General features: G+C 41.2%; 1 protein-coding gene across 1 annotated transcript; it reads left to right on the forward strand.

The window, feature by feature from the left end:
- The first annotated feature begins 61 nt into the window (after nt 1-61).
- dctn5 (dynactin 5) lies at nt 62-20561 on the forward strand. The gene is made up of 7 exons (XM_043711705.2): nt 62-177; nt 2472-2540; nt 3716-3834; nt 4903-5014; nt 12466-12568; nt 17338-17469; nt 18648-20561. Exons 1-6 carry the CDS (start codon nt 130-132, stop codon nt 17433-17435), a joined length of 549 nt encoding a protein of 182 aa, XP_043567640.1. The 5' UTR covers nt 62-129; the 3' UTR covers nt 17436-17469; nt 18648-20561.
- The last annotated feature ends 1062 nt before the right edge of the window (nt 20562-21623 follow it).

Genomic DNA, 21623 nt, shown 5'->3' on the forward strand with positions numbered 1-21623 from the left:
GAAGGGAAATTAAAAGAAACGCGGGGACTTTTTAATTTTCATTCTGATCTTTCCCTCGGGTCGATTGTCCCCGGAAGTGTGAATTGTGTTTCCGGGTGAAGCGGGGAGCGGTCGCCCCGACAACTGAGGATGGAGCTGTGTGAGATTCTGTATAACAAGGCGGAGTACATCGAGACGGTGAGGATCTCATGGTGTTGCGGGTGTTTTTGTTCTGTTTTCAGTAAAAGGGGATTCGACATCAGTTCGGGATGGTGAATGAGAGATGGGTGAGGAGGATTCCCCCACTGCCGGAGGAGCTGCCTTTTGGATCAGATCTTCAGCTGACACCCCCATCTATTTGTTTCGGTTGATGTAACATAGCCCATGGTGCTACTTCGGCGAAGGGGAGTTTTCCTTCCTAGTAATTGGTTACAGAATTTACTACCTTTATAGTGGCGACTTCAAAATGATTTCAATAGCTGTACAGTGCTTTGCAAAGACCCGAGGTTAAGAGGCATTTTCTATTAATGCACATTCTTTGTTTACTGGGTGTACAGTTAGGAAAGGCTTAAGTAGATGTTGCGCTAATGTGTATTCACTAAGGCAACTTTCGTTAAGCTACTCAATATGATAAGCCGTTGGTGTTGGGATAGTATATTCGCATGGATAGAGGATTGGCTAACTAATAGAAGCCAGACTTGGAGCAAGAAGGGGATTTTTGGATCCCTGTAACCAGTGAAGTGCCACAGTGTTCAGTGCTGTCTGTAATTACTTACAATCCATATTAATGATTTGGATTAGGGAAGTGACTGTATGATAGCCAAGTTTGCAGATGACACAGAAATAGGTGGGAAGGCAAGTAGTGAGGATGATGCAAAGTATTCACAGGGATACTGATGAAGTGTGTGGCAGAATCTTAGCAGATGGAATATGATATGAGGTTATGCACTTTGCCAGGAACAATAGAAGAGCTGAATATTTTTAAAAAGGGACTGCAGAAATCTGTAGCACAGGGATTTATGTGTCCAAATACATAAATTTTTTTTAAAAATGCAGGTTCAACAGAAGCAAATAGATGGTTGGCCTTTAGGGAAGTCTCACTAAAACTGTATCGAGTAATAGTTAAACAACACCTAGAATGCTGTGAAGTTTTAGTCCCCTTATCTAAGGAATGATGTCTTGCTATTGAGGCTGTATAGAGAATGATTTTTTTTATTCCAGTGATCATAAATTTCTTTACTGCAGAGAGAACTTTAGGCTGGGTTATTAAGTGTGTTCAAAGCTGAGATAGACAGATGGTTATAATCTAATAGAATTAAAAGTTATGGGGTAAAGGTGGGAAAGTGGAGTTGGATGCCAGAGCAGACTTGAGTGGCCAATCAGCCAATTTCAGCTCCTGTACCCACTGATGAGACAGATTACTTTGTTGACCTGATGGCTTTTGTCTGACTTACTAGCTTAGTAGCTGTCTGAGTGAGAAAGTTCTTTTATCTGTAACATGGATGACTAGGAGATAGTTCTTTGTGACCTTCATAGCATGTTAATGCTTGAACTCTAGCTAGTACACTGGATTACCTTTGCCTGCTGGGATACACAGGAACTTCCAATCCTGCCAGCACACTCCAAAACATTAGAGTTGAAACTGGCCTTTTAAACCCTGTCCATGTGTGGATATATTCTGATCCATATGTTCAGGGATGTTATTATATACTTCTGGAGCATGTGAGACTTGATCCCAGGGCTTTTGGTCGAGAATTATTGACACTATCACTACACCACCTCCTGTCCTTGTGTAATACACAAATGTCACATAACCCACAGGGTTGGAGGCTGAGGGGTGACCTTAAAGAAATTTATAAAATCATGAGGGACATGGATAGGATAAATAGACAAGGTCTTTTCCCTGGGATGGAGGAGTTGAGAAACAGAGGGCATTGGTTTAGGGTGAGGGGGGAAAGATATAAAAGGGACCTAAGGGGCAGCTTTTTCACACAGAGGGTGGTGCGTGGGGCTGGTACAATTGCGGCATTTAAAAGGTATCTGGATGGGTATGTGAATAGAAAGGGTTTAGACAGATATGGATCAAGTGCTGGCAAATGGGACTAGATTAGGTTAGGATATCTGGTTGGCACAGATGAGTTGTACTGAAGGGTCTGTTTCTGTGTTGTATGTCTGTATGACGCTATGACATAGAGGGTGGTTTTTCTTGTGCAGGGTTGTTATCAGCCCTGCATTATTTTTTGTCATGAGATTACTGTACAGCCTGATTTGCTTTGGCTCTTTCCCCTTTTTTGCAGAATGATTTTTCAGATTCCCTTTTCATCTTTAGGTGTGACATTCTCTGGATATCTGTCCAGACAGCCATTGGTCTGTATGGCTGTATCAGCGCTCTGTAATTTGTTGTTAGCAACTATGGTCATGACAATACTGACTGATTTATAATTTTTCCTGACAATGTGAACTAATCTGAAAAATATGATTTATGTCTACAGGCCTCTGGCAACAAGGTGAGCAGGCAGTCTGTGCTTTGTGGAAGCCAGAACATTGTCTTAAATGGCAAGGTAAGTGGACTGGATGTAGGAACATTCAAATGCCTCTTTTTAAATGTTTGGACAACTTTCTCCATCATGACACGCACCAGGGTCTGCTCACTTATTACCGTAATCTTGCTGACCTATTTGGCTCCTGGTCTGACACCACCTTCCCTGCTTCCCATCTACAGTAACTGGCTTTTTTTTTTTGAAGATTTCAATTTCCTCCAGCATCTCTTTTTCAATTCTGGCCTCTAGTTTTCGCCCATTAGTGAATACTGTGTATTCAGTGTCTCAGCCCCAGATTCTTGAATTAGGTAGCTGAAACTTTCGACACTCTACCCTTCTTTCACCTACTTTGAGGCACTCCTTAATTTTTTTATCTCTGACCAAGCTTTTTGTTACCTGTCCTAATATTTCCTTATGTCCCTCAGTGTTAGTTAGAGATGCATTTTTTTTTTTAACGAGTCATATGCAAGACATGCATGTTACTTTTAAGGCCAGCATTATTTCCAATCCTTCATTGGTGGTGAACTCGCTTCCTGAGAGGATGTAAGGGGATGGCTAGGCTATTTCAGGGAGAAGTCAAGAATGACCAGTTACTGTCGATTTGTAAGGAATGTAATTAATTTCAACACTCCTGGATCTGGAATAGGTGAAATAATGCAGGTCTGGAATTACATTAATGAACCAAGTGAATTTTCACATCAATCCAGTATCATGATCACTGTTAATAATTCTTTTATTTTAATAGTTGATTTATATAATTAACTAACTGAATTTGAATTCCTTTTTTTGGGTCATTAGTACAGGCCCCTGGGTTACTAATCTAATAATAATTACTAATCTAATAAATCTATTTTGTACCCCATTGTATCTCCCAATATTTGTGCATGGAGACCTGTCAGTGCCTCTGACAGGTTTTGTTTTGTATTGCTGTAGACCCAGGTTTATTGAAATGAATTTAAGTAAACTGATTGTAGCAATGGAGCGATCAGGTAATTGCACAAATCTGGGATCGTCTGGTATGCCTGCCTCAGTACCATGCCTGAACAGTGTGTGGTATACTTGCCCACAGAGAAACCAGGAACTCCCTGGAGTAGTTTACAAGGATGTTGAGTTCAAATCTATTGATCACTTAAAACCTGTAAATTGAAATACTTCATCCAGAGAATTTATTATAACAATGTTATTTTAAAAATCAGACTATTGTTATGAACGATTGTATCATCCGTGGAGACCTGGCGAATGTGAGGGTTGGACGGCATTGTGTCATCAAGAGCCGAAGTGTCATACGCCCGCCTTTCAAGAAATTCAGCAAAGGGTGAGGCAAATGCATTGTACAGACATGGAAATTACTGTAACGTAGGACTGGAAAGGTTTCATATATCAATCATATCTAGAAATTAGCATTTTGTGGTGTGGTTTCAGTGTCCCTAGCTCTGGGCCAGGAGATCCAGATTCAAGTCCCATCTGCTTCAGAGATGTTGTTCTGTTTTGAATGGGTTCATTGAAGCTTTAAAAATACTGTCTGGACCAGAGATTTTACTGCACTGAGATGCAAAGGATTTAAGAAGGTGATTACAAAATGGGTGAGACAGCACAACGTTATTCCCTATTTCCATTGTTCACCAACGTCCTTTCTCTGGTCTTTAGCTCCAGCCCTGTGGGACAATCCCACCTCCCAAGTGCCCTGCCATGGTGTCAGACTGAAGGAGGAATATGTGGAATACAGGAACTGGTCAAGTCCACCTTCATTCTTACTTTCCGGCAAGAAACTTTACCGAGTGGTCAGAACGAGGAATGTTTGCAGATAGTTCTTTTCTCCCTGATGAGTACAAGGAAGATGTGGTTACGTATTTGTTGCCCCAGCCAACACTGGCAGTAGTGAACTAGCTGCACACGCACCAGTCAACCTGGAATCTTTTAGCTGAAAATTTGTTAAAGCTCAGTTTGTTGGATTGTCCAGCTGAATAAGTGTTCTCTCCACTTAGCACCTCTGCATAGTGAAACACCCTCGAATAGAATGAAGAAACACAGCTGCCTTTTGGCAAGCTGCTTTCTTATAAACTTATAAATAGGTAGTTGTTTCATATTAGACCAGTACACCCACTTCTTCCAGACCCAGAATCAAGTTCATCTTCCTGGCAATGTTGAGAACTTCTAAACTTCAGATCTCCTGAACAAGAGTGACTGGTCATCGAGGAAGAGCCTGATAAGCTTTGATTTTCTGCATGCAGAGATACAGGGGTCCTGTTATATTGTATTAGTTGATTTTTAGAAGCAGTTGGATTACACTCTATTCCCATGGCATGTGGGACTAAATCATTTGTATATTAGCTTCCTATTGACTAAGATGTCAATTATATCAGACATTTCCTCTGCAATACAGGGTTGCCTTTTTCCCACTGCACATTGGTGACCATGTGTTCATCGAGGAAGACTGTGTGGTAAATGCTGCTCAGATTGGATCCTATGTTCACATTGGGAAGAATTGTGTTATCGTAAGTAAATTGCCTCTTGTTATTGATGTTGTTATGCTCATTCTGTCTGTAATGCAACTTCCTGTTGTGTGGTGTACAATAGAAGCCTGTGAGAGACAGTAGCTTGAAAGAAGAAATTATAAGATCTTCTGAGATTTGGGCCTACCCAGGCATGTTAGAGGAATTCGGCTATAAAGGTTATTTTAGGGGAGGGGATGTTGGAGTAGCTATTTAAACATGCAGCCTCGCTGAACATGTTATGACCCATCTCCAGGACAGGTGGGACATGTACATTCACCCCTTGGCCCAGAACTAATTGGTTATGAACAGACACTGGAATGAAGGAGGAGTTAGAGTCTTGGGAGATATAGAAGGTAGATGTGTTGTCTGGACCTGAACTGATTTTATTACTGTTTCAAGAAATCAATTTTTTATTTCAGTAATTGAATACAAAGACCAACTTGTCTTTAACCCACTGAACAGGTGTCTATTGTTGATCATTTGTCAGTGGTCCATGGTGATAAGAGATTGTTCAGTCTCCGACAGATGGAGTTTTGCTTGGTAATTATTTGTTTTTGCTGCTATTGTTTTTTTAATGACTTAAACTGATGTATTCTCAACATGGACTCTGTCACTCCCTCACTCAAGTGTACACACACCAGCACACAGACTAAGTTGTTTTTGTTGACTGACCATTAATTCAAGGATGGTGTTAATTGGGATTGAGTTTCTTCTGGGAATTTTCATATCACTGAGCAAGTCTATTCTCAGATTTGGGCATATGGGCAAGACATTCCAAGATTTAGTGGAATCCAGGATGAAGGATTTGTTTGCTTTCTTTTAATCTATACCGCTGCTTTACTCATAATTAAGAAATTGGGATTCAAACGCCTGATATGTAGTGCTGGATATGATGTCAGTGAAGTGTTGATAACATAAGGTCAGTAGCTTTTAATCAAAAATAGCTAATGAGATGTTTTTATTTGTTCATGGATTGTGGATGTTGCTGGCTTGTTGGCCATCCCAAATTTCCCTTGTGAATATAGTGAGAAGCCTTTTTGAACTACAGCAGTCCTTGGGGAGTGGAGATGCTCAGTGCTGTTAGTGCTGTCTTGATCCAATGACAGTGAAGGAACGGTGAGTTGGTTCTAGGTCAGGATGATGCATGGCTTGGAGAAGAATTTGCAGCTGGTGGCTTTCACAAGTATCTGCTGCCTTATCCTTAGTAGAGGTGGTGGGTTTGGAAGTTGCTGTCAAGGAGCTTGGCAATTTACTGAAGTGCATCTTATAGATGATATATACACTGTTGCTGCTATATGTCAGTGGTGAATGGAGTAGAGGTTATTGGCTCCCCATTCAATGTCACTTATGCTTTGTCTTGGATGATTTATCAGCCAAAGCTTGGTTGTTCTTCAGGCCTTGCTGAATAAGGGCATGAGTTGCTTCAGTACATGAGAGGTTGCAAATGGTGCTGAACACTAATAGTGAAGATCTTCACTTCTAACTATAGTATGGAAGGAAGATCATTGAAGCAGATAGAAATGGTTGGATCTAGGACACTATCCTGAGGAGCACCTGCAATGATTTTCTGGGACTAAGATGGTTGACCTCCGACAAGCACAACTACCTTCCTCTGTGCTAGGTATGACACAAAACAGCCGAGTTTTATCCTTAATTCCAATTTTGCAATGGCTGCTTGATGCTATAACTGTACAAATATGGCTTTGATATCAAGGGCAATTACTCTGATTCACCCCTCATGTTCACCTCTTTTAGAACATAGAACATTATAGCGCAGTACAGGCCCTTCGGCCCTCAACGTTGCGCCAACCAGTCATACCAATCTGAAGCCCATCTAACCTACACTATTCCATGTACGTCCATATGTTTGTCCAATGATGACTTAAATGGCGAAGCTACTACCGTTGCAGGCAAAGCATTCCATACCCTTACTACTCTCTGAGTAAAGAAACTACCTCAGACATCTGTCCTATATCTATCACCCCTCAATTTAAAGCTATGCCCCCTCGTGCTCGTCGTCATCATACTTGGAAAAAGGCTCTTCCTGTCCACCTATCTAACCCTCTGATTATCTTATATGTCTCTATTAAGTCGCATCTTAACCTTCTTCTCTCCAACGAAAACAGCCTCAAGTCCCTCAGCCTTTCCTCTTAAGACCTCCCCTCCATACCAGGCAACATCCTAGTAAATCTCCTCTGCACCCTTTCCAAAGCTTCCACATCCTTCTTATAATGTGGTGACCAGAACTGTACACAGTACTCCAAGTGCAGCCGCACCAGAGTTTTGTACAGCTGTAGCATAACCTCATGGTTCCGGAACTCGATCCCTCTATTAATAAAAGCTACAACGCTGTATGCCTTCTTAATAACGCTACTTGCGGAGCGGTTCAGAGAACACCTCTGGGACACCCGAACCAACCAACCCAACCACCCTGTGGCTCAACATTTCAATTCCCCCTCCCACTCCACCAAGGATATGCAGGTCTTTGGACTCCTCCATCGCCAGACCACAACAAAACAACGGTTGGAGGAAGAGCGCCTCATCTTCCGCCTAGGAACCCGCCAACCACAAGGGATGAACTCAGATTTCACCAGTTTCCTCATTTCCCCTCCCCCCACCTTGTCTCAGTCTAATCCATCGAATTCAGCACCACCTTCCTAACCTGCAATCTTCTTCCCGACCTCTCCGCCCCCACACCAGTCTGACCTATCACCCTCACCTTGACCTCTTTCCACCTATCACATTTCCAACGCCCCTCCCCCAAGTCCCTCCTCCCTACCTTTTATCTTAGCCTGCTGGACAAACTTTCCTCATTCCTGAAGAAGGGCTTATGTCCGAAACGTCGATTCTCCTGTTCCTTGGATGCTGCCTGACCTGCTGCGCTTTTCCAGCAACACATTTTCAGTTCTTAACAACGCTGTCAACCTGGGTGACAACTTTCAAGGATCTGTGTATCTGGACACCGAGATCTCTCTGCTCATCTATGCTACCAAGAATCTTACCATTAGCCCAGTACTTTGCATTCCGGTTACTCCGACCAAAGTGAATCACCTCACACTTGTCCGCATTAAACTCCATTTGCCACCTCAGCCCAGCTCTGCAGCTTATCTATGTCTCTCTGTAACCTACAACATCCTTCGTCACTATCCACAACTCCACTGACCTTAGTGTCGTCTGCGAATTTACTAACCCACCCTTCTACGCCCTCATCCAGGTCATTTATAAAAATGACAAACAGCAGTGGACCCAACACCAACCCTTGCGGTACACCACTAGTAACTGGACTCCAGGATGAACATTTCCCATCAACCACCACCCTCTGTCTTCTTTCAGCAAGCCACTTACTGATCCAAACTGCTATATCTCCCACAATCCCATTCCTCCACATTTTGTACAATAGCCTACTGTGGGGAACCTTATCGAACGCTTTGCTGAAATCCATATACATCACATCAACCAGTTTACTCTCATGTATCTGTTTGGTCACCTTCTCAAAGAACTCAATAAGGTTTGTGAGGCATGACCTACCCTTTACAAAACCGTGCTGACTATCCCTAATCAAATTATTCTCTTCTAGATGATTATAAATCCTATCTCTTATAACCTTTTCCAACACTTTACCAACAACTGAAGTAAGGCTCACTGGTCTATAATTACTAGAGTTGTCTCTACTCCCCTTGAACAGGGCAACCACATTTGCTATCCTCCAGTCTTCTGGTACTATTCCTGTAGACAATGACGATTTAAAGATCAATGTCAAAGGCTTAGCAATCTTCTCCCTGGCTTCCCAGAGGATCCTAGGATAAATCCCATCCGGCCTAGGGGACTTACCTATTTTCACACTCTGCAGGATTTCTAATACCTCTTTTTTGTGAACCTCAATCCCACCTAGTCTAGTAGCCTGTATCTCCGTATTCTCCTCACCAACATTGTTGTTTTCTAGAGTGAATACTGTTGAAAAATATTCATTTAGTGCTTCCCCTATCTCCTCTGACTCCACACACAACTTCCCACTACTATCCTTGATTGGCCCTAATCTTACTCTCATCATTCTTTTATCCTTTAAATACCTATAGAAAGCCTTAGGGTTTACCCTGATCCTATCCACCAACAACTTCTCATATCTCCTCCTGGCTCTTCTGAGCTCTCTCTTTAGGTCTTTCCTGGCTACCTTGTAATCTTCAAGTGCCCTGACTGAGCCTTCACATCTCATCCTAACATAAGCCTTCTTCTTCCTCTTGACCAAACATTCCACTTCCTTCGTAAACCACAGCTCCCGCGCTCTACAGCTTCCTCCCTGCCTGACAGGTACATACTTATCTAGGACAATCAGGAGCTTTTCCTTGAATAAGCTCCACATTTCTAATGTGCCCATCCCCTGCAGTTTCCTTCCCCATCCTATGCTTCCTAAATCTTGCTAATTGCATCGTAATTGCCTTTCCCCCAGTTGTAACACTTGCCCAGTGGTATAAACCTATCCCTTTCTATCACTAAAGTAAACATAACAGAATTGTGATCGCTATCACCAAGTCTAACACCTGGCTGGGCTCGTTACACAGTACCAAATTTAATGTGGCTTCTCCCCTTGTTGGCCTGTCTACATACTGTGCCAGGAAGCCCTCCTGCACACACTGGACAAAAACTGACCCATCTATAGTACTCGCACTATAGTGTTCCCTATCAATATTTGGAAAGTTGAAGTCCCCAATGACAACTACCCTGTCTCTCTCACTCCTATCGAGAATCCTCTTTGCTATCCTTTCCTCTACATCTCTGGAACTATTCGGAGGCCTCTGGAAAACCAACAGGGTGACCTCTCCTTTCCTGTTTCTAACCTCAGCCCATACTACCTCAGTTGACGAGTCCCCTAACATCCTTTCTGCAACTGCAATACTTTCCTTGACCAACAATGCCACACCTCCCCCTCGTTTACCATCTTCTCTGTTCTTACTGAAACATCTAAATCCTGGAACCTGCAGGATTTTGTGCAGATTTAGGCCAAGGCTGTAATGAGATCATAAGCTGAGTAGCCCTAACCGAACAGAATTCAGTAAGCTGTTAATCTTTGATTTGTGCTGCTTCATATCACTGACAATAATCCTTCATAATTTTAATAGCCTGATTATGTAATTAAATGGTTAGGTTGTATTTGTCCTGCTTTGTGGGCAGGACATACCTGGGCAATTTCCCACATTCCTAACTAGATGCCACTGTTGTAGGTGGACTGGAAAAGCTGGGCTAGGGATACAGCTGAGGCACACATCTTCAGTACTAATTCTGCAATGTTATCACTGCTCATAGCATTTGCAGTATCCAGTGTCATCTGTCAATTGTTGATATCACATGGAGTGAATCAATTTGGCTGAAGGTTGTTATTTGTGATGCTGGCAACCTCAGGAGGAAGCCAAGATGGGATCATCACTTAGCACGTTTGGCTGAAGATTCTTGCAAGTGCTTCTGGCTTGTCTTTTTTGCTGATGTTCTGATCATCCCCATCATAGCCTCCTCCAGTTAGATGTTAATTGTCTGCCATCATCGTCAACTGATGTGGCAGGACTGCAGAACTTGAATCTGATGTGATTGTTGTTGGATTGCTTAGGTCTGTCTATTGTAAATTTCTTGGACTATTTGCATGCCAAATAATATAATGTTCTTGCTTCACCAGGTGTCAACCATTTTATGTATGGCTGGTGCTTTTCCTGGCATGTAATACTGCACTCGGCAATAGCAGAGTGGGAGATGTGCTGGGTCATGAAGTTACAGATTGTAGTCGAATACAATTCTTCAACTGCTGATATCTCACAATGACTTTGAATCTTGAGTCACTAGGTCTGCTGACAAATTATCCCATTTAGCAGGTGCTCGTCCCATGTAAAAGATTGAGGGTATCTTTAATATGAAGAGAAGATTTTTGTCTAACTAGGACTGTGCAGTGTTCTGCTATTGTCATGTATGGATATTTGTGACAATTAGATTGGTGATATCAAGGAGAATTAGATTTTCCCTTGTTAGTACCTTCACTACCTATAGCAGACCCAGTCTAGCAGCTATGTTCTTTAGAATCTGCAAGCCCCGAGAGTACACTGACTTCACTCAGAATCATAGTCATACATCACGGAAATGGATCCTTTGGTCTAACCAGTCCATGCTGACCATAATCCCAAACTTAACTAGTCCCACCCGCTTGTTCCTGGCCCAAACCCCTCCAAACCTTTCCTATTCATGTACTTATCTGAATGGCTTTTTAATGTTGTTGTAATTGTACACACGTTCACCACTTCCTCAGGAAGTTCATTCCACACGTGAACCGTCCTCTATGATACATTTGCCCCTCATGTCTTTTTTTTTTAAAACCTCTCTCCTCTCACCTTAAAAATATGCCCCTATTCACAAATTTTCATCTCGCCTTATTTGCTACAGTCCACATTATTTGTGGGTTTGGCTGCAGAATCTTTACTCCCCTAATTGATAGATCCTAACAGATTGTGTGCTACTTCATGGTAACTAAGGAATTTCTATTGGAGCATTATCTGTGTTTTTAATGTTATCCATGGGAGATCCATGCTCCTAACCCTCGCGAATAAGAAAGATTTGGTATAATACTGCTGCCGAACTAATTCCTATGCCTTTGCCTTCCTCTGTTCTACTTCCAAGTCCTGATCCCTCATCTGAGGGATGATGGTGATAATTAATAAGAGATTTCTTTGCCTCTGCTTGAACTGATGTCGTGAGACTCTGTGGGATCTGGAGTCAATGTTGAAAACTCTCTGGCTACTGTGTACAATTGCACAATGGTGGATCCATTTTGATTGTGGGATAGGACACCCCTCGGGGTGGCAGTGTGATTCTATGGCAGGCTAAGCTATGGACCGGTCTCCAAATTTGGCACAAGCCCCAGATGTTTTTAAGTATCCTGCAGAGAAAACTAGCCTGTGCGTGCTTTTATTGTTTCCAGTGTGAGGGATTCAATTCCACTTCATTCCTAATTGACCTTACTGTGGCAATATGATACCACTGAGTGAGTAACTTTGTCATTTCAGACAGCAGTTAAGATTGTAGGTCTGGTGGCGAGGACAGTAGATTTCTTTCCTGAAAGGGCAGTAATTAATCAGATGGATTTTTCTGACTATCAACAATGGTTTCATGGTCACTATTACTGAGTTGAATTTCATATGTTTATTAATTAAATTCAAGTTTCACCAGCTGCCACGGTCAGTTTCAAACCCATGTTCCTGAGTAGTGGCCATTATCACTATGCCATTGCCTCCCTGAACTGATTTTTAAAAAAAAACGAATAATAGGACCACGGTAGCAGCTAGCTCTGTTATCCTGAGTAAGGAATTTACCTCTGTGCTATTAATATTTCTCAGGGTCCATACTTGGTTACACTATTTATTACTTCCTTTGGCAGAAGGAGTGTATTGTCCCTAATTCTTTTTATCTCTCCGTAGGGTCGAAGATGTGTTCTGAAAGATTGCTGCAAAATTCTGGACAACACTGTCCTTCCGCCAGAAACTGTGGTCCCGCCTTTCACAGTCTTCTCAGGCTGTCCAGGTGAGTATAGCTAAATACCAACATCATACCCATGATAGCTGGAATCATGCTTGATTCTTTGGGTCAAAACTAATTCCCCTCTGTGAGGAGAGAGCGGCAGCTATGTTTACTATAGCTGGTGAGCTAGATAAAGTCCTGTTAGAACCTATACTGCTAAAATAATTGGTGCACTAAGGTTCCACATGGTAGACTGGGTTAGTAGGGTTAGATCACATGGGATCCAGGGTGAACTTGAAGGTAGGAGTCAGAGAGTGGTGGAAGAAAATTGCTTTTTGGACTATTGCTTGTGACTCTGGCTTGTGACCAGAGATGTGCCACAATGATCGCTGGTAGATCCACTGCTTTTTGTAATTTTATATTCACATTTACATCATTTATACAGGAGCATGATTAAAGTTTGCAGATGACATCAAAATAGGTAGTGTTGGGTCAATGAAGGTTACCTCAGAGTACAGCGGGACCTTAGATTGGCCAATGAGCGGTAGATGGAGTTCTATTAGATAAAAGTGAGTGTTGCATTTTGGTAAGGCCAATCAGAGCAGGTCTTGTACGGTTAATTGTAGGGCCTGGGGAGTGTTGCCTTACAAAGAGACCTAGAGATGCAGGTGCATACTGCCTTGAAAGTGGAATTGCAGGTAGAGAGGGTGGTAAAGAAGGCATTTGGCACCCTAACCTTCATTGGTCAGAACATTGAGTATGGGAGTAGGAGCATCACGCTGTGGTTGTACAGGACATTGGTGAGGCCATTTTGGAATACTGCTAACAAGTCTGGTCAACAAGAAGGATGTTATTAAACTTGATGATGCTGAAAAGATTTACGCTGATGTTGCCACAATTGGAGGATTTAATTATGGGAAGAAGCTTAATAGGCCAGTGCTTTTTCCCTGGAATTTTGGAGGTTGAGGGGTGCTGTTATAGAGGCTTATAAAATAATGAGGGGCATGGATAGGGTAAATGGCCAAGGTGTTTTTCCTTGGCTGAGGAGTCCAAAACTAGAGAGCATAGAATTAAAGTGAGAGGTGAAAAATTGAAATGGACCTGAGGGATAATGTTTTCATGTAGAGGGTGGTGTATGTTTGCAATGTGCTGCCAGAAGAAGCAGTGGAGGTGGGTACAGTAACAATTACTAAGTTTGCAAGTGACACCAAAATATACACACTATACTCATGCAGAGGAACAGGAGCAGATTGTATGGGAAAGTATTTAATTGAGGGAGGGGAATTACAATGCCATAAGGCAGGAACTGGAGTGCCTAAATATGGAACAGATATTCTCCGGGAAATACACAACAGATGTGGATGTTGCTTAGGAAGCACTGGCTGATTGTGCTTTACAGGTTTGTCCCACTGAGGCAAGCAAGGGATGGTAGGTTGAAAGAACCTTGGATGACAAGGGATGTGGAACATCTCCAAGAGGAAGAAGGAAGCTTACTTAAGGTTGAGAAGGCAATGATCAGACAGGGCTTTAGAGGATTGCAGGGTAGCCAGGAAGGAACTGAAGAATGGACTTAGGAGAACTAGAAGGGGGCATGAAAAAGCTTCAGTGGGTAGGATTAAGGAAAGCCCTAAGGCGTTCTACACTTATGTGAGGAACAAGAGGATAGCGAGAGTGAGGGTAGAGGCAATCTGGGATAGTGGAGTGAACTTGCGCCTGGAATCGGAGGAAGTAGGAGAGGTTCTTAATGAATACTTTGCTTCAGTATTTGCTACTGAGAGAATCCTTGATGTTTCTGAGGACACCATGAAACAGACTGAAATGCTAGAACAGATTGATATTAGGAAGGAGGATGTGCTGAAAATTTTGAAAAATGTAAGAATAGGCAAGTCCCCTGGACCAGATGGGATATACCTTAGGTTTACAGGAAGTGAGGGAAGAGATTGCTGCACCTTTGGCGATGATCTTTGCGCCCTCACAGTCCACTGGGGTAGTACCAGGTGACTGGAGTTTGGCAAATCTTATTTCCTTGTTTAATAAAGGGAATAGTGATAATCCTAGGAATTACAGACCAGTTAGCCTTATGTCTGGTGGACAAAGTACTGCAGAAGATTCTGAAAGATAAGATTTATGATTACGTGGAAAACCATAGATTGATTAGAGATAGTCAGCATGGCTTTGTGCAGGACAGGTCATGCCTCACAAACCTTATTGAATTCTTTCAGTATGTGACAAAAAATGTTGATGAAGGTAGAGCAACAGGTGTGGTGTACATGAATTTTAGCAAGATGTTTGATAAGGTTCCCTATGGTAGGCTCATTCAGAAAGTAAGGATGCAAGGGAAATAGGAAAACCTGAGAGTCTGGACACTGAATTGGCAGACACATAGAAGACAGAGGGTGGTGTAGATGGAAAGTATTCAGCCTAGAGCTTGGTGATCAGTGGTGTTCTGCAGGGATCGGTTCTGGGATTTCTGCTGTTTGTGATTTTTATAGATAACTTAGATGAGGAAGTGAAAGGGTGAGTTAGTAAGTTTGCCAATGACAGGAAGGTTGTGCAGTTGTGGATAGTGTGGAGGGCTGTTGTAGGTTGCAACGAGACATTGACAGGATGCAGAGTTGGGCTGATAAGTGGCCGATTGGAGTTCAACCTGGAAAAGTGTGAAGTCATTCACTTTGGAAGGTCGGATTTGAATGCAGAATATAGGGTTAAAGGCAGGATTCTTGGCAGCTTGGAGGAACTGAGGGATCTTGGGATCCAAGTCCATAGATCCCTCAAAGTTGCCACCCAGGTTGATAGGGTTGTTAAGAAGACATATAGTGTTGGCTTTCATTAGCAGGGATATTGAGTTTTAGACTGCGAGGTTATGCTGCAGGTCTATAGAGTCCTGGTTAGACCACACTTGGAATATTGTTAGTTCTGGTCGCCTCATTATCGGAAAGATGTGGAAGCTCTGGAGAGAGTGCAGAGGATGTTTGCCAGGATGCTGTCTGGATTGGAGGGCATGTCTTATGAGGGAAGGTTGAGGGAGCTGGGATTCTTTTCATTGGAGTGAAGGATGAGAGGTGACTTGGTAGAGGTGTACAAGATATTGAGAGGCATAGATAGAGTAGATAGACAGACCTTTTCCCATGGCAGAAATGGCTATCACGAGGAGGGTAAAATTTTAAGGTAATTGGAGGAAAGTTTAGGAGAGATGTCAGAGGTGGGTTCTATACACTGGTGTAAAGTGGCAGGTGCGTGGAATGCACTGCCAGCAGTGGTAGTAGAGTCAGATACATTTAGGGACATTTAAGTGACCCTTGGATAGGCACATGGAAGTTAATGCAATGAAGTCTATATAGGTTAGTCTGCTCTTTGAGTAGAATAAAATACTGGCACAACATCGAGGGCCGAAGGGCCCTGTACTGTGCTGGACTGTTCTATGTTCTGAAAGGCATCTGGGTGGGCATATGAATAACAAGAGTTTAGAGGGATATAGGCCAAATGCTGGCAAATTTGCTATATGATGCTATAATGGTATGGCATTACATGGGAATATAAATACAGAGGAAATTGAGTATAATTCAGTATCTGAAGATGTTTTACTGTGGGTAAAGGCACTATATAAATATAAGTTTTTGCAGTTGCAAACATTTCTGCACTTGCACATTGGTGCAATGTGCAATCAGATACTCGAATATTCACATTCACATCTGAATGTAATAGTTTCCAGAATCTTTGAACTGTTTGTAATGTTTTTGCTTTGCTTTACTTCAAATTGTGGGGTGGGGATGTTTGTTCATGTTGAGGCCCTTGGAAAGAGGAAATCACTTTGTTGTTCTCCTTCTGATATCCTCAACCCTGTAGGTTCTCAAATGATCAGTCCAGAGAGACCGTGTAGTTTACAATGCTTATACCCTGATTTGGGAGAAGAAACTGGTTCATTCCTAATTATTTTGAACCATTTGCCTGGGGTATAATTTGTGTTCCTCAGATTGTGGACTGTCCTGTTTGTTTCAATGTCTAGCCATGGCTCAGTGGGTAACACGCTCTTCTGATTGAAATTGAAATTGGACTTATACCCACAGTGACCTGAGCCAAAAATCTAAGGTGACACTTTCAGTCCAACCCTTTGCAGTATTGCATCAACTGAGGTGCTTCTTTCAGATCAATAATAAAATAAGATCCTACATGAAGGGAAAGTGACTTTCAAAATTAGAGTGTATTTGGATAACTTACCTATGTAATTGCATCGATCTTTACCTCCATCCTATTCCATTTTTGAGACACTCTGGTAGATCATAAAACTATCTTTTTATATTATTAATTAGTTCAGTAGTTCAATGAAATTGCGCTTTACTTTTTTTAGTAGACATTATATTCCACACACAGATCCTTCATGGAACTTGGTACAACCAAGTGTATGTAGGTTAGTCTGATCTTAAAGTAGGATAAAAGGCTGGCACAATATCAAGGGCCAAAGGCCTGTACTGTGCTGTATTGCTCTATGTTCTCTGACTTGCCAGGTGAATGCAAAAACATCCACGGCACCATTCAAAGATGAACAAGAGAATTATTCCCAGTGTCCTAGCTAATCTCTCCAACAATATCTTTAAACCAAATTATTTAATCACTATCAAATTGTTGTTTGGAGTTTTACTATACACAATTTGATCGCCATGTTTCATAAATTTATTCTGTTTCATTTAAACTCATTTGGCTGTCATACACTTTGAAGTATCCTACAATTCTAAAAGGCAATCTTTCATGTACAAAATAACAGTGCAGTCTAATATTAATTACAAAGTGAAGTTCCTACTTAAAATAATTTAAAGAATTTTGTTTTCTGACAGGCCTGTTTGCTGGTGAGCTCCCAGAGTGTACACAGGAGCTTATGATGGATGTCACAAAGAGCTACTACCAGAAGTTCCTGCCACTGTCTCAGATATGAGGTGTGGCTTTACTTCAGAGCACTACAAGTACAGGTAAGATGATCGGAGGTGCCTAGTGCTAGTGAAGCTCTAAATGAAAGTCAGCATATACCTACCTTTTGAAAACAAGATGAGACCTTAATATTTAAGCTGCTCTTGTGTCACTCCAGCCCTCTCTGAGTCCTTGACCTCCAGGGTAGATTTGAGACCCCAGTTCTCTTTTTCCGTTGGCCAAATCCTGAAACATTTTTCTTGGTAATTTGCTTGTCTGTTTCCAACACCTACAGAAATATATTTTTTTTATTTTAAAAGTAGTTTCCTTTGAAGGCTGATGATCTGTCTCACCCCTCTAAACAGCATGAAACACTTTAGAGTCTAGAGGAGGTCTTGTTCTAAAGAGGTGAACTGAGCTAGGAATTAATAGATAAGTCTGTGGAGACAGTGGTACTGACTCAGAAGGGTTCCAGATATATGATGACTTGACCATTCTGTCAGTACTCCGTCTTGATAGAGAACTAAGTTGTCACAGGTGCCATCTCCCAGATGTGATATGAAACTAAGGCCGTCTTCATGTTAAAGCTCTCTGATTCCATGACATCATATGTAAATGAATAAGTGTTGCTGGTCATGAAACAGAAATGATGGTCATCCATAATCCAGTATCTGTCTGTACAAAATAAACATAATTTATAGCTCTGTAATATTGTCTAGTGCATTGTAATGAAATATAAAGCATTCTAGGAAATTTGTGATTAAATGTATGCCTGTAGTGACTCAAACTGTATTACTTATCTGACACAGCATTTCTACCCTTTCCTTCCACAATAATTTTGAAAAATCATTTATTCACTTACAAATTTTGAAACATTGATTTGGAGGCAGTGCTTATTTTGTCTTGAAGGGGTTTGGTTTAAGTCTCCTATATTTTACAAGATAACAATGCTGAAGCAGGTAGCTGGATTCATTTGTTACCAAGTCTGCACATGTACAATTCTGTTTGCTATGGGTAATTTAAGAATAATTGATTTAAATTTTCAACTATCTACAGATTACATGTGTTATCTCACTGGATATATTAACAGTCTGGTAGGATTATACATCTTAACTCTGCCCTCCATATTTTTTTATTTTTTATATAAACCAGCTGAATGTTTTCTTTAAGTCTCAGTTTTAAACCCATTCTTCCAGAGTGTCCATCATTATACATTTAATTTTACTTTTTCTTGTTGCAGAATCCAGTTAATTGGGGAACTCAAAGTGAACAGCTGGAAAAACAGAGGGTCCAAATTCTGCCTGAGCATTTCAAAGTGATGGAGTGGCTCTAACACGAGGAAGCTCAAGTTTTCTAAATGATAAATATGTTCATCTTTGGTCTGATGAAGATTTGCTGGTCCTCCATACTGGGAGTGATTCTCTGTGTAGTCTTCAGTTCAATGTTACAGCATAACGCCAGAGAAAATCCAGAGTACTGGGCATATATTTATTTGATGAAACGTTAAATCACTGATCCTCCGGCTGAGTTTAATCCACTTGGAAAAGGCTTCAGTTGTGACTGAATGTAAAAATTGTATGAGTTCTCTCTTTCGTATTCACTTGTATTAGGCTTAATGTTTGTGAAATGCCATTCAGATTAACTGCTATCTACTATTTGCAAAATTCATGAGTTTCATCTGCATAACTACCAACACCAGTTGGAATTCTCATTGCTGCAATAACTTGAGCTCTGTAGAGAGTAGAATTCTTGGACATCAATGAGTAGTGCAACATGCAGCATTATTTCAGGACTTGGCTGTTTCTTGGATGCTGCTGAGAACTAGGAGGTCAACAGGTAGATAGGAAGTTGTCACCCCTTCCAATAAAACAGTTAGCTAAAATGTAACCAGTTTTTATGACAGAACTTTCATTAAAGACCAATTCCTCCGGCAAGGCGCATTGATAAAATAGTATGACTTAAGGGAATTGACTCCACAGGGAAACCAAGGATGGACAGCATTTTTAGTTTGAGCTTTAACTCAAAAATAAAATTTAGTTTTTGAGGTCACTGCAGCAAGCAATGTACGTAATGAATTTAAGTCGAGTGTGGTACTGGAAAAGAATAGTAGGTCAGGTGGCATCAGAGGAGCAGGAAAATTGATGTTTTGGGCAGAAGCCCACCCAAAACGTTGATTCTCCTGCTCCTCAGCTGCTGCCTGACCTACTGTGCTTCTCCAACACCACACTCTCGACTCTAATCTGCAGTCCTCACCTTCAACCCGTAATGAATTTAACCCTACTTATAGCTATGTGCACTTTAATTCTTCTATAAAGACATGACAATCCAAATTTGGGGGCCTTGAGGCAAGGAGATAGAGTGCAAGCTAGTGTTAGTTTTGGGCACTAGGAGCTCCCTGATTATTTGGGTGTTTTATGATTGCTTCCTGAAACCCACCGACCACCACCACAGCTAACAGATGTTGGGGAACTGAGGACTGCTTTACCATCGCCTCAATTGAATTGGTCAGTGCCCATAAGTGGACTTTGTGGAAGGCATTGTGTAAAGCTATAATTCTAGGAATACAGCTAAGAGTAAGAATTATGCCAGATTGTGAAATACAGGGTTTACATTTAAGATGTCAGTTTGTTTTTTTTTCTTATCACCTGGTTATCACTTTTTAGCCATTCTGATATGCTGCCAATTCTTTGTATAGTAAATGAGTTATCTGAGTTAAGTAAATGGACAATGGGAAGTCAGAACCTGCAATGTAACTGACTAAATACAGTGGTCCAACAATACAAGAAACACCCCCAAGTAAATGGATATCAGTGTTGCTTCATGCAATGCATATTATGCAATTTCGCAGTACCTAGTCCCACCCATAATGCACATTGAGTGCAACTCAAGTTTACTGCTGTTATCAACTGGGTGCACTACCTAGTCTATCTACCTTTTCTTTAGGTGGAGAACCAGATCCAAACTACTTTCCCATGCCAGTACTGTCCAGCAGTGTTTTCAAAATGGTTCCTTCTGCAATCCACTCTGCAACACCTCAAAGGAAACTGGGACGCTAGACCACAACTTGGACCTATTTTATCAGTCACATCTGTCAAAGAATTATAAATTGGAGAAGTTAATGTGCAAATGTAATAAATATTCATGGTTACCTTTTTTAGTTTGTGTAAATTGTAAATTTTCTTAATATATAAATGAAACGTGACAAATTGCAGGATATGGGGGAAATTTATAGAGCATGAAGGCTAGGTTAGGGAAAGATGTACAATCTACAACAGGCTCTGTAAAGACTCATTCCAGCAAGCTTTAGAATCACAACTTTGCAACACAAATAGGTTATTTAGTGCACTCTGTCAGTAACAGCTTTCTGTGAACGAGTTCAATTTTTCCAATTATCTTGTTACTTCACTATTCTATTTTTCAAATATTTATGTACCTTTATTATTTCAATGCTACATGGAGAGAGTTGGTGTACTAGAAGTACAAAGTTTGAAAGTTTATTTCCATTCTTGACCTTATCTCCTCAACAACTGTCCTGTCTAATTTCAGTTACTGCTGCTGGCGCTAGTGGAAATGTCCACAATATGGGCTTTTTGATTATGTCAGTCTAGCTGTTTTATGCTGAGGGCCTCCCCAATCTAATATGACTATGTAGTGTGACCCAGGCCACATCAGCAGTAGTCTTGCATAATAATAATCTACATACCATCTTTTACTATCGTAAAATCTCAAAACATTTCAATAATTGAGCCTAATTTGACAACAAGCATACAAGGTATTGAATTAGATGGCTTAAAATCTACTTTTACTGACTTTTTGTGGTAAATAACAAAGTTTGGGGAGGGATTTCGGGAGTTTGGGGCGAAGACAATTGGTAGGTAAAAATGTTAGGGAATGTGCGGGAAGCCATAGTTGGAGGAATGTAGAATTCTGAGGATTGGATAATATGACACACTGCAACTCTGGAACAATGCACAATAAAATATTTTGCTTTTGAGTGCAATCACTTGCTGTGTTGAAAACTATATGTAAAGTGTAAGTGTAGTTGATACTTGCTGATGTTGACGATGACACTTCTGCTTTTCTTCAAATGTGGCATGCAGAGTAAATATTTGCAAAGAACAATCTTCAGTTTATTACCTTACCTGGAAAATGGCACCTCTGCCAGTCACTGCTCCATTTGATCATACTTCAGTAACTAGCTGATATTTTATTCTCT

The sequence above is a fragment of the Chiloscyllium plagiosum genome, unplaced genomic scaffold (assembly GCF_037043375.1).
Source record: "Chiloscyllium plagiosum isolate Xiang-an unplaced genomic scaffold, Cpla_swu_hap1 HiC_scaffold_20, whole genome shotgun sequence".
Classification (NCBI taxonomy): domain Eukaryota; kingdom Metazoa; phylum Chordata; class Chondrichthyes; order Orectolobiformes; family Hemiscylliidae; genus Chiloscyllium; species Chiloscyllium plagiosum.

What these genes read in the sequence shown, in the direction of transcription:
- dctn5 (XM_043711705.2), top strand. Translation starts at nt 130, where the DNA reads ATGGAGCTGTGTGAGATTCTGTATAACAAGGCGGAGTACATCGAGACG. An exon ending in TTGGGAAGAATTGTGTTATC is followed by an intron (nt 5,015 to 12,465) that starts GTAAGTAAATTG and finishes ATCTCTCCGTAG; the next exon opens with GGTCGAAGATGTGTTCTGAA. An exon ending in AGTCTTCTCAGGCTGTCCAG is followed by an intron (nt 12,569 to 17,337) that starts GTGAGTATAGCT and finishes GTTTTCTGACAG; the next exon opens with GCCTGTTTGCTGGTGAGCTC.